At 40.0% G+C, this 13,456-nt stretch overlaps 1 protein-coding gene across 1 annotated transcript in view; it reads left to right on the top strand.

Moving 5' to 3' along the window:
- Positions 1-13,456, top strand: part of si:dkey-49n23.1 (semaphorin-3D) — a 55,648-nt gene that overhangs the window by 9,492 nt on the left and 32,700 nt on the right. Inside the window, 1 exon segment of the mRNA XM_036559434.1 lies at positions 9,251-9,436. Coding sequence (XP_036415327.1) covers positions 9,310-9,436 — 127 coding nt within the window. The 5' untranslated portion in view covers positions 9,251-9,309.

The following is a 13,456-nucleotide window of genomic DNA, read 5'->3' as shown; positions in this document are numbered from 1 at the left end:
TAGTTGTGGAAGATGGCCTTGCCTTATAATTATGTCTCCCTAGCTCAAGAGGTATTTCCATTAAAGAGACATATGTTATAAACTCCACATGTGAATGCCAGTCTGATAGACTGCTGTTTGTTGCATTTTAAGAGGCCCGCATATATAGACCAACAGAACACTTGCTAAAGAGAAGTCTGACCCTGGTGTTGTAATAACAGGGTAGTTGCCAATCACCACATGCAGAAGTGTCCAGATAGAGAGGACTTTGAGAGAGAGGGTCATGTTGTTTTGAACCAACTGGCTTTGCTGTCAGTCTGAGTAAGTGTCGTCCGATTTGCAGTTTGAACGTCAGACAGACAACTTGAGCTTCCTCTATTGGGAATTATGAGAGTGTGATTTATGGGTGGTGTGACATCCAAGCTTTTTAGAATGAGGTCACTTGGACCACCGGGGACGAAATCTCACTGTATCTTTGTAACCCATGGTAGCCTGAGTCATTCGTTAAACTAAGCAGCAATACATTTACACTATTAGTGGCCTGAGATGGATAAAGATTGTAAAGCAACAATTAGAAAAAATAGTTTTGCGATAGTCGACATGGCTTCGTAAGATTTTTAAGATATTTATATTCCACACAGTAACCACTGTGTTTAGCCCAGTTTGAACTGCCTTTTTAACCAAAATAGAATCTGAGTGTTAAGCCCTTTATATGTAAACTGCAGATTTAATATAATAGGACTTTTCACACTATATATACAATCCAGCTGCTTCTGTACAGAGACGCCAAGTTGTCTATATGTATAAAGTTCTTACAATAAACTTTACCTCTGTTTGACCTCTACACTTTGAAAGCCCTTCTGTTTATTGTGAGTACGTGTTGTGTTTATAAACTACACAGATTCCCTCTGATAAAACACTAGTGAGGCCTTTTGATGTGGGATTTTGGCTAGGACACGATTTATTGTTTTTGTCTTCACACTGAAACAAATTGGTTTGAAGTGTAGCAGGTGCTGTCTCCTTTTCACTCAGTGTAGACCAAACAACAACTAAAGCCACATATTGTGTCTAGACAGCTGCCTTTCACTAGTTAGACCCCTTGCTGGGAGAGGAGAGTGTAGAGCCAATATTATAAAGTGTTTCAAAGTCCAAGTTCTGATGCAGGATCAGCTCCCTCCTTTCCATTCATTTGGAAATCACAGGGAAAACAGATCCAAGATTAGCATTTTCTTCCAAGAAGTTTGTTATGGCCCCGTCTCCAGCTGAGTGGTGCGGTGTTAGCATCTTGCACGTTGCCTGAGAAGAGTAGAGGTCGTGGAGGCCCTAGGCTATGTTGCTGTAAATCTTTGAGAGGAAATCTCCTGTGTGGACCTTCTCCAAACATCTAATGGGAAAATTGCCACCATCCTCTGTTAGCATAGACCTGCTCTGTTTTAACGGAAATCGTTGAAAGGGGGTGGTCTCCCTCAGGCTGTGCAGAACAGCAAGGTCAGGCCACAATGAATTGTTTTCATTGTTTGTTTTCTACACAAAACCAAAGCCATTTGGTTACCATGGCCTGAGAGGAAACCAGGAGGAATTCTGTACATTGCTTTTCAGCTACCTCGCAATTAAGATCTGTACAGTTGGACTGGGCTTATTTATGGCGGTGCTATGTAATTCAACTGTGGAGGCAGCTGCATCACATCTGGACAGTCTTGTGTTGTTCACGGGATTCATTGTTCTCTTCCTTTGCCATTCCATTCTAATATCATCTGTAGGAGATGAATACTGAGGATTTTTCTTTTTTCAACCAAACTTTAGCTGACTCCCCTCTATTTCAATCGCCATCTCATCCAATAGATATTCCTCTTTAAAATATAGACCACAGTGCCTGTTTATTTTGCTGCGGTCAGAAGAAATGAGCCTCAGGGCTCCTATATTTGCAGTATATTTTGATAGTAAACTCCCAGTACTTGGGTGCAAATTGACAGATTTCTCATCCATGATTTTTCCTAGCCGGCATACGCTGCTGTTTTATGATTCCCAGATCACACCAAGTGTACTTTCCTATGGACAGCAGCACGGGTGCAGGTGATAGATTGGCTGGAAAAGAAAAGTTCTTTCTTTTACTTCAAGGCTTTGTGGTGACATAAGATGTCATTTGGGGAGCTTGCATGGGAATTGGTTGCTGCGGAATACCAATTGAATTGCTGTGAATGCCCTCCACCCAGCTTAAGGAAATGAGATGTGTTGAAATTATTCCGTGTTGTGCACAATTAGTGGCTTCTATAGAGCAAGTGGGGCTCTTGGATACATGGGGATTAAGAATGAGATTGTGCAGAGATGTGAGAACCGTCAGTAGGCTGAGCTGTAAATCGACACCGACACTAAGCACAGATCTATACTTGGGCTGACATGTTAGCAAGTCCGGAGTACTTTGCACAGATTGTCTGATATTTAGGAGCTGCAGCATAATTTGACAATTGTAAATTTATTAGCACATGGTTGTGTATGTTTCATCACCCTTATTTTTGCATATGAACATTTAAGAACCCTTTAAAAACAACCAGGAATAAACTGGACTTTGTCATCCTTAGATATATATTGGAATCAGATCTGGATAATGATGGCATGACTACTTACTTCCTCTATTTAATATCCTTATACACACTTACACATTATCTGAACTACTTATCCTTCTGGGTTGCGTGGGGGTGCTGGAGCCTATCCCAGTTGGTCACTGGGCGGAAGGCAATATCCTTATATAGATTCTGTATTTTATTTAAAATTATATCTGTAAATCTGCAAACTGTAAGTTTGGAGTTACTAAGAATTACTGGAATTTGATCATCAGTTGGAAGTGAGCGTCTCAGACAATAGCCACTCGTGAAAGTGACATGAATTGCCTTCGTCCATGTTCCTCACTTTTATGACCGTCAGTGAGACACAAGAGTAGGGATATGTCTGCAGAGTAGGGGCAAAGAAACCTGACCCTCTTGTCTCTTTATACTACAACAGTTTGAATAGAGGATAGTAGCAGAGAAAAGTGTGTACTGACACATTTTATTGTGTGTTTTTGCTTTTATTATGGCCCCTTGTAGTCAGTCAGTTCTTCTCTGCATGGATGATCAGATAAAATTTGAGCACTGACTTTTACTCTTTCAGGCAGAGCTACCATAAGACACTCCCCAGGATTGAAATGCCCTCCCTTGTCCACTTTTCCGTCCTAATAGCAGCTCCTGGACCTTATCCAGGTCAAAATATTTCAAGTGGACAGTAAATCTCTTTGTCTCCCTGCTGCTTCACCTTCCCAGATGTGGGTATCTGGAGGAGAGGAATCAGTGCTTTGGTTGGCCTTGTGGCCCGGTATGTGAAGGAGTACATCTTGCTTCATGCCAGCTCTCCTGGACTTCACCCCAGACCTGGAGCAGAGGTGCTGTTTGTTATTGCAGAAGGCTAGATCACTGGGCTGATTGTGTGGGAGTGTCGTCCACAAGACTGAATTGTTCCAAACGCTCTCTGACGCACAATCAAGACCAGTGAGTCTTCTTAGGGACCGCTGAATACACCCATTCATTTGTAGCTTTCCAAAGGAACTGGTTATAGTAATGCTCTCACACTGAAATGAATTGCCAAATGATTCTTGGGTAATGGGAGTATTTCTGTGGTTCTTCACAGATGAGGTGGACAGATATCTTTGTCATGCACAGCTGAAACATCTTTGTTATCTTTGTATCTTTGCATGCAGACATTAACAAGGGTGGACGTTCTTTGACAGTCCCTACCCTACATCTACAGTGCTCTGTTTCCGTATTCACACCTTGTTTTTATTAAATCACACAGAGATACAGGGAGATTCACTTGAAAGAGGCCCCGAATATTCTGTTGTTACTCCCGTTAAGATGAAGCAATCTGAACCGAAACAATACACTACATACCTTGACGTATTTGTAATTGATTGCATTACATGCAATGCTGGTAGTGATCTCCGTTTTCTGCCAGATACATTTCGACGCAGCGCTCCATATTCCTGAATGTACTGGCAAACATTAAAGAGGTTAATTGTCACAACAGCTGTCCGGTGCCGACCTCATTGCTCAGACGCAGGGGCATCCCAGCTTGTTCGAAGCTCCATTTACTGAGGAGCACATTGCACGTTGTTTCGTTCAGATTGCTTCGTCCTAGAGAGAGTTGTTACAGAATATTCGGGGCCTCTTTCGAGTGAATCTCCCTGTAGCTTGCTTGCCCTGTAGCAAAGGACACATGGTGGACTTGGTGTTGGATTTTTCTTACTCCTAACACACATGCATGCAGCTGGTTTATTTCAGAGACCTGTCTTCTGGTAAACATATTAACAAAAATGACCTTTGCTATGGTAACCTTATAATCTGTCAAATTACCTCAAGAAGAGGTTACATTAAGTGGGGATAATTAGAGCCATTAATACTGTGCTTCTTCCTTTTCCTTCGAGAGGTGTTAGCATTGGCTGATTACAAAAGCTGATAGAGCTGGTGTCTTATTTTGCTTGGCCAGCCAATGCCCATGGGAGTGACTGGCAGGCACTCATTGGCACTAAACATTCTCTCTGTTCTTTGTATGATGAGGACCGCTGTTGCTAATGAGGCAGCATAGACCAGCCTTAATTGTTTTGGTTAGCTGGATAGTGCTGTAGTGCGACAGTGTGGGTAAAAGGCCAACTATGGAAACTATTTTCCCTTCAAATGCATTCGTTTGTGCTTTGGAATGAAAGGAATTGGTTTGAATTAGAAAGTGTTTGCTTCTAAAGCCTTCCTTGGATACATGTCCTGCCCACTGCTTTATTTGTGCTTAAGCAGGGTACCCGGCTGCTTGTTTTTCCGCTGGTTGAGTCCAGTGTTGTCCACTCTCAGGGTGATAGGTCTTTTCACAGCTGAGTAAAGATTTCAAAGAGAGGAATAGCCTTTTCCTCCCAGTCTGTGGGACTTCATTGAGTGCATTGTTGTTCTTCATCTCTTTTATACCAAGATAATGAAACTTTTATGAGGGAGTTCATTGCATATTATTTGTACTTTGGCATAGCAAAGAGACCCATTTTTGAATTTGACCAAATTAGAACATCCCACCAGTAAGGTGCAGTTACCAAAAAAACATGCAGTTCCTGCTCTTGTGAAAACAAATGTTATTAAATTGTTCACATCCTTAATGTCAAATTGCAACAGGCAGCTTAATAAAATCAATACAATTATTTGAATAGATATAAAATGATCTAGTAAAATAAAAATGACAAAAATGTAAATATATTTCTCCTTTGATAAAATAATGTAATTTATCATTGTAAGGTGTGGACAAAATACATTATTTAGTGTAATTATCACTGTCGAACTCTTAACTATGTTTGTTTCTTAACTATTTAACATTGATTCTGGAGATTAGGGGATGTTTTGTGCTAATGTAGCCTAGTCATTGGCTTGATTTATTTGATTCAGTTGTACAGAACCATTGTAAGGGGAATTACTCAGTTCTTCAGGTCAGTATGGGGCATTATAAGTCTCATAGTCAGCATGGTTAGTGAGTCTTCTGAGTCATCGAATGGAACCGCTGCACTGACAGCAAAACTGTTTCTGACTCATTTGGATGCCTTATGGAGTCACTAGTAGGCGCTGAGATGTACCTTTTGTAAACTTAAAAATTTCAATCACAAAGATTTCGTCTGATACTGATCATTATTTATTAATTAACCATGATAACACCTGGTTTATTTCAATATTAATTATTACTAACTTTTAAATTATTCTGTATTTTTAAACTAACAGAGAAATTCTTATTCTATCCACATTTGTGCTTGTAAGTAGAGGAGATATTTTATTATTACAGAACATATTATTATATAGAACAAAGTCCAACTCATTGATACAGAATGTAAATGTATTTCAATACGTAACTCACAATATAATTAAACAAGTAATTACGCAGTAACATTTCAATACGTTAGCAAAATTGAAGGAATAACTCTCAGCTTCTAAGGGTTAAAGTCCACTCTCACTCTAGAGAGCACAATTTGCAAAGTATCATTTGCAATTCTGTTTCACAAAAACACCATTGTCGCACTGCATATCTGATTAATTGTCATGCTCCAGGGAAGGTAACAGTGTCTAAAGTGGTGGGATGTCATTGTCAAACACGGTGAGCGATTGCTGAAGCACATTCAGGCAAGGCTTCCTGCTGATCTTTTCATTCTCACTGATCACAAGCGCACCAAGGCCAGAAGGGAAGTGAAGGCGATCATCCATTACACTGACACAACCCGACACTGCATTCAGCTCTACAGCAGCCATTGTGTCACTGCCTGAGCCTCTGTATGTATGTTATTTTTTCAGCTTTTCAGCATGGCCTTCTTTATTTGGAAGAAATTGTTGTGTGTTTGCACTTGATCAAGAGCTTGACCACTAGAAATGTCTATGATATAGACAATAGGATATTCATCACCTGCGATTTAAACTTTTTTAACTCTCACTTAAGTCAGATACTTTTTTTCTGTCAAATGGCAGTGCAAGGCATTTGGATGGCCAATGAAACAATGCACAGATTCACTTAGTATTACTTATGATAATGAATTAGACATTTTTATCAACTCCAGCTTGAAATTAATGTTTTTTCCTGATTGAGAAACCATAGGATATGCTATATCCAAGGACACTTTAGCAGAGAAAGCAGTCAAGGCCCAATTTGCTTCACATACAGCAGCCTCGTCACATGGAAATGCTTCAGTATCAGCTGCTTCCTGTTCCTGATGCGTGATGCTTTTCCCACAACTTGCGTGTTTGTTTTCTTTCCTTGTATTAAAAATCTGATGACCAGCTTTTGTCTGGGTCACCGGAACCGAAGCTGTAGGCTTTCTTTGACTTTGTACAGAAATTTAGACATGCCTGTTTTCTCCTGAATCAAGAACACTTACAATGTCTTCATGTATGATTCCATGTTATACTATTCCTGAAGTTATTTTAAGCCAACCTGCTCTTTCTTTTCATTTGAAATATATACTAAAAAAGTCATGTATTAAGAAATTGCTATGCATTTTGTGTTCTATGGTGCATCCTCAGTAGCGTTTATTGAGTTACCACACAGGGTCTGCTTTAACTTCAGAAATACACTGTTCCTCTGAATAGTGAGGCAGCAAGCCAGAAATCTCTTTAGAGTTGTTAATGATGATTGAAACCATGTTCCTTGTTCTTTATAAATCAAAGTCACTGAAGAAGGGGAACTCCTGTTTTTAATGGAATCTTAAGAGGTGTAATTCAAATACCTTCTTTTCTCCCAAATGAATTCCACTGCTGTTGACACAAGAATAAAAAGCTCTAAAGGTATATTAAGCAAAATGTTCATTTGGAGGTCATATTTCTTGTTATATTAATGTCAGGCAGATCGCTTCCACTTTTCAGAGAACATGTGTTGTCCTTGAGTCAAGAATGTTAGTTTGCTTCCTTTAACAGGAAGATGAATGCTTTTGCAGTGATTTGATGGAACTTAATAAGAGACCTTGCTTTGTTTTTGAGCTGAGCACCTGCACTCTGACTGCTGTTGTAAATCCAGCTGCAGGCGTGGGTCCAGGCACTGTAGGGATTGAGTGGGCTGGGGGCATAAATCAGCCTAGGGCTTAACGTCTTACCGAGCTGCTGCCATAAAACTATCACCTCCTCCAAACCTTTTGATGCTCCCATATCATCCCCCTTTGCATCTGAGAATCTTAAGTAGATACCCAGGACTCCAAATGTGGAGCTGATGAATTATGAAGCCAGTCCAGCAGTTTTATATGCTGAAATTAAGTTTGATGTTAAATTAGTTACCAAATACCTAAAATAAATACCTAAAGGGGTCAAAGGAGTCTTGTCTGGGAGCAGCCAGTTTCTATGTATTGGAGACTGTGGTAGTAGTTCTTATGTTGCACTAGCAGCATAATTGGCGTATCTTTTGAGGTTGTGAAAGGGTGGAAAAAGTGCCTGTATTCATTTTGCATATGTTTAGCCCTAAGCTCATTTGCCTGTGTTCAAATCTCTCCCCAGGGGTCCTCGTGGTAAGTGTGGCTCTATGGCTCACTCCACAATAACCCTCGCATGGGAAAAGGCCTGGCACAGAAAGCCAGCACAATGAGGACTACCTTTTCAATGATCTTGCCTATTTTAGGATTTTCTCAACCAATGTAGAGCACGATAACTGATAATGAGGTCAAACAGAATTCAGCCTAAACGATTGTATCTCCAGCATTTTTTTCTATTTATGGTGTTTATGATGGGTTTTTAGGAGCAATTGCAGTGTTTTGAGGTTACACAAGCAATTTGTTTACATAGTGTGACCTCTGTAGGGAAAGAGAATAAAGATTGCGGGGGGCTGATTAGCCATGGGAACGTTTCTCTAAACAATGCCTCAGTTTCCCCCTCAGCATAAACCTCGTCCAGCTGAGGTCACACACTGGCATGCTACTCACAGATTTTGGGATCAGGTATCGGCTTTCTGGTCAGCTCGGATAATCACTTTTGCTCTTTAAAACTCTGTTGCCCTTATGTACCCGCCGTCACCTCTTGTGCTGAAGCACTTCCCTAAGCACTGCTGAGCTCAGGAAGTTATCAGCCGTGGAGCGTGGCGCTACAGATCAGGACGTTTAGTTAGATGGAATGTCCCAGGCATTCAGAAGTTCAGGACTCTGTTCAGAAAACAAGGCACATGAACAGGGCCAGTGTCATTATGCAATAACGTCATCTGGAGCACTCTTCAACGTTGTTGAGGCAAAGCATCCTCGAGTTTAAGAGGAAAGGGGCCTGTTTTTCCCCTTGTTTGGTCATTTGTCAATTCTGAGGATTTTAAGTGTCCAGCCATTCTCTAGCCATAAAGGGTCATGTTCTTTAGCAAAACTAGTTAAAAGTAAGTGGTCAGAGTTATTTTTCTGTTCAAACAGTCAAGTTTGCTAAATAGTTAAAATTTGGATTAATGGTTGTCCATGTTAAGACATCCAACATTGCAGTGTATCTTCAATGAAAGATTATATATTTTGTCCAGTTCATAAAACAACAATTATATAGATTTATTAAATCTTGTAGCTTATTGTTATGAGTACAATGACCATGACTTGATTAAAACTTAATGCATTAGCCAGATTAGTGGATGATTATCAGCATAAACTGAACATTCACATACATATGCTTCCACTCTCCTCTGGTCTCCAGTGAAGGCTAAATTTTACCTATGAAAATATTGTATTTGTGAACAAATTATTACTGAGCCTCCCATGCCTGAGTCTTCTATGTGTTCTCAACAGAAGCACAAAGGTAATGTGACAGAGAACACTTCCTGCATCTGAAGCAGAGGAAACTGGAGATGAAGACTGCGGGACCGTGGAGGACAGGGCCACTGCTGGCTGTGCTGCTTCAGTTTCTGTTGCCTGCTGTCAGAGCCAGCAAGACTTGGAGCCAGAATGGGCCGCGACTGCAGCTCTCCTATACAGGTCAGCAACCATTAAAGCCATCCTCCGTCTTTTTGTACACACATTTAATTTTCCTTTTATGTTATGTTTCTAGGTGATTGTGATATTCAGGCCTGTGCACTGACATTTTGGGAGGGCAGGAACTCAAGGAAAGAAGGGCAAAATGAACATGAATTAAACTTAATTTAATAAACAGCACATAGCAACCACTCTTATCAAGAGAGCCAGTATAATCACTTTTCAGAGGAAACCGAATGTAGTATTAAGAACCAAACATATTAGCTTTACTGCCCAATGTTCCTCAGAGTTTTAATTTAAATGCTTGACGAAGCCATAAAAAAACACTGATAAATTCCCATTTGTTCAATACCTCAAACTTGATTAACTTGAGTAAGGGGTGCTAATAACTTGATTTAGCAAGTTATTAGCACACCTTAATGCTATTTGTTTGGTTGTTCAAAATAACTGCATTAGGGAACGTGATGCTTTCCTAATGAGATGTTATCAGCACTTTATTGATGGGATTTCCAGTGCTGTGGTGATGCGTGCACCCCTGACACACTGGAGTTGCTGACCAGAGGGGGCACCAAAGAGCAGTGAAGTTTGAGGAATGCCAGCCAACCCACAAACTCTATAACCGAAGTGAGGCTAAACAGTTTTTGAAGAACGACAATATAAAAGACAATTATTATACATGCCAACCAGGAAGGCACTTATATTGTCTAAGGGCAAAGGGGCAAGGGTTCAAGCCCGCTCTGGGGTCTGTCTGCTTGGTGACATTACATTTAGAGTCCATTCATGCCTAAAATGGCTCTTAAAACTGTTTTACAAATGTAGAAAGTTTCATTTGAGTGACTCATGCCACCTCTGTAATCACATATGTATTTGCTTTAATTACATTAACAGTTTTATTACTTAGCTGGTTTGATTACTGGTCTCTTAAAACCCCTTTGAGATCGAAGCTGCCTCTAAGTTCCTGTCAGACCTGTGAGAGGGGCAGTTAAAAACTACAAAAATTACCCGGAAACGCTGAAAATGCACCAGAAAATAACATTTGTGAAAAATCATGGGATATCCCTTTACACAAATCCCACAAATGTCAATAGCTTTAGTTTGTACAGTTACTGGGGCAGAGGGAATAGCATACGTATTACAGAACAGACTTAATAAATTTCTTTGCAGTCTTCCACACCCAACGGCAAGTGACACTAAACACTTTTCGGTATCAGTATCCAAACCCAATCGGCACTGTACTGCATCAGACATGAAGTCACATAGAACAACATTCTATATGACTTCCCTAGTGGCACTAACAGCAATCACAGCCAGTAGTGTCACTGCCTCAGCACAGGGTCCATAAAGTATGATTCTGTGTTTTTTTAATATAATGAAGTCCTCGTGAAACGGAAGCAGTATTGTTTTCCAGATCCCTTTCAAAATAGCAGTATGTAACATGTTGGAGCATACTGCCTTGTAGGGGTTGTGGTTTTAATGATGTGAGAGTTATTAGCAGTGGCACTAATAGTCTTGACTTACACTCGCATGGCCTAAGGACATCAGCAGGGATAGTGTACTTTAAAATGCAGCATAAGGGAAGCTGATTCTAACTAAGTAACAATGCTGTTAACTCTTGGTTTCCTAAAGTGGACACAACTCTGTAGATATTTCTGTGTCATTACAGGTACTACAGGCTACATCTGTGGATTTATAGATGACAGCATAAGAAAGTGTATCACATAATGTAATGAAGGACACTTACTTTCAGTTAATTAAGTTAAAATATGAAGCGTCCTCTGAAATGAGAAATGATCAAAAGGCTCGTATAAATTACTGTTCATAATAAGAGAAATTGAACAAAGCTCAAAAGACTACTACTTGAAGAAATCTGCTTTATTTGAAGCTTGCAAATCTTGTGTGTCTTAACATTTTCTTCACAATGTTATCACCCATATGCAGCACAGCAGCCTCCAAAAACTCACAAACCAAGAGATAAAGTCTTGCCTCTAGTGATATATACCTAGGCATCCCACAGGGTGTCTGTCTGGCCATTCCCGCCACACTGGCGCTCATCCCCAGAGTCTCTTTTGTTATCAGCTCATCCCAGTCAACCTCCGGTACTGACCTTTAGAACCTTCCGGAACCAACCAGGACTTGGCTGGCTTCCTGACAGGAAAGTTCCATACAGGGTGGCGTCAGACAGTGCCTTATCCTCTCTTCTGCCAATGTGCTTTCCATTATCTCCAAGCATGTTAATGTTAGGTGTTAGTCATGCGTATCATCTTTGAGGTGCCATTTATTTATGACACAAGACCTCAAAGGTGGGCCAAACCCAGAGATGTTAAACCCAGACATTATTCATTAACAATTAAGATGGTGACTTGTTTTGCTTTCAGGTATCTTTAAGGAGGTCAAACTTCTAAGTTAGATAGGAAATAATAATTACAATAATAATTTTAAAAAATGAATTCCGGAAAAAGGATTCTGGGAAAGAAGAGAAAATCCTTGCATGTGGAGGTCAACTGACAGTTCTTCCTGCTCTAGAAGTTTCTCCTTTCTCCTAGGTCTTCGTAAAGATGTTAAGGCTGTAGCATTTCCTGAAAATTCTGCTGAATCCTCTGTGCAGCATTGTAGAAACACTTAGAACTTTGTCTTATTGGACAGCTGGAGCTGGAGAGCAAAGATCAACCTACGCAGTTTGCTGATGATATATGGTATTGTCTCTTTCTGCACATATGAAGGTCATTTCATGTGAGCTCTGTAATTGACATCAGATAACTGGTTTGGCTGGCTTTATTGTCTTTAAAAGGAGATGATACCCCTGCTTAATGCTTGCTTGACCCCTAAAGCCAAAACCTGCTGACGGACTGATATAAAATGTAGTGGCTCCTAATATTGTGTCCAGTGCTTACCAGTGTACTTCCCCCCACTAATATTTCTCTAAACTTAATTTTTTATTTTTGTTTTGTGCAAATTCACATTCATATCCACAAAATACAAAAGAGGTTGAAAAAAACAAAAAAAAACAAACAAAAAAAAACAAACAAACAAAAAAAAAACAAAGGTACATGAGGTCTTGTTTAAAGTCGGAGGTTTACAGGTACAACATTTCAAACATAAAACTCAACAACGATCTCTGTTTTCATACACCAGGCAGAAAGACCAGAGTGAAAGGTCTCAGTTCACCACGCTTACTCGGGTGTAGCAATCCCATTTCATCCAGTTTTTTTTCCCTCTCTCCTTTTGAAGACGGAGTAAGTCAACATTTCCATGGAGCGAATATAAGTAACAATTTCAACAAAAAGGTCCACAGTTGGGGGGTTTCTTCTGAGCCAGCACTTAGTAATAGCTTTCTTACAAGCGACCAGAAATATATTCAATAGGTAGCAATCACTCTTACTTAACCCTTCAGGGGTTACACCAAGATACATAGAGTTAAATGACACCTCCACATTAAAACCCAAGATGTCAGAAATAATTCTCCTCATATTAATCCAAAAGGATTGAATTTTTGGGCAACACTATACTACATGCGCATGGTCTACGTCCATTGCCCCACACTCCCTCCAGCAGGGGAAGTGGGCCCAGTCAACCTTAATTTGAGTTTGGGCGTTTTAAAAAATCTGATCAGACGCTTCCAGTAAAAATCCCTCCAAATCAATGAATTAGTGGAAGTACAATGGTTTTCCCATACTCATGACCATACTTCCTCTGTTATCTTTTCCTGTGTATCTTGTTCCCATCGAAGTCTCACATAATTAGTAGAATTTCTATTCATTAAACAAATGGTTTTGTACAGTTTGCCAATAACCCCTTTATTTCCTTCACCCCTATATGCCTCCATAAAAAACTGAGTCAGTCCTGAGAAAGGAACCAGGTTGGGGCCTTTAACCTCTTTCATATAGAAGTGTCGGATCTGTAAATATCTAAAAAAAATCCTGTTTACCAAGGTCAAATGAGTCGCATAATTTCTGGAACTGATATTTCTCTTTGATAGCTAAGTGGGTTAAAACCAAAGTAAACAAGTCTTGGGGTTGTGAATGA

This window comes from Colossoma macropomum, unplaced genomic scaffold (genome assembly GCF_904425465.1).
Source record: "Colossoma macropomum unplaced genomic scaffold, Colossoma_macropomum, whole genome shotgun sequence".
In the NCBI taxonomy this organism is placed as follows: Eukaryota; Metazoa; Chordata; class Actinopteri; order Characiformes; family Serrasalmidae; genus Colossoma; species Colossoma macropomum.
Note: the sequence above shows the minus strand (reverse complement) of the source record. Positions and strands in the feature narration are given on the sequence as shown.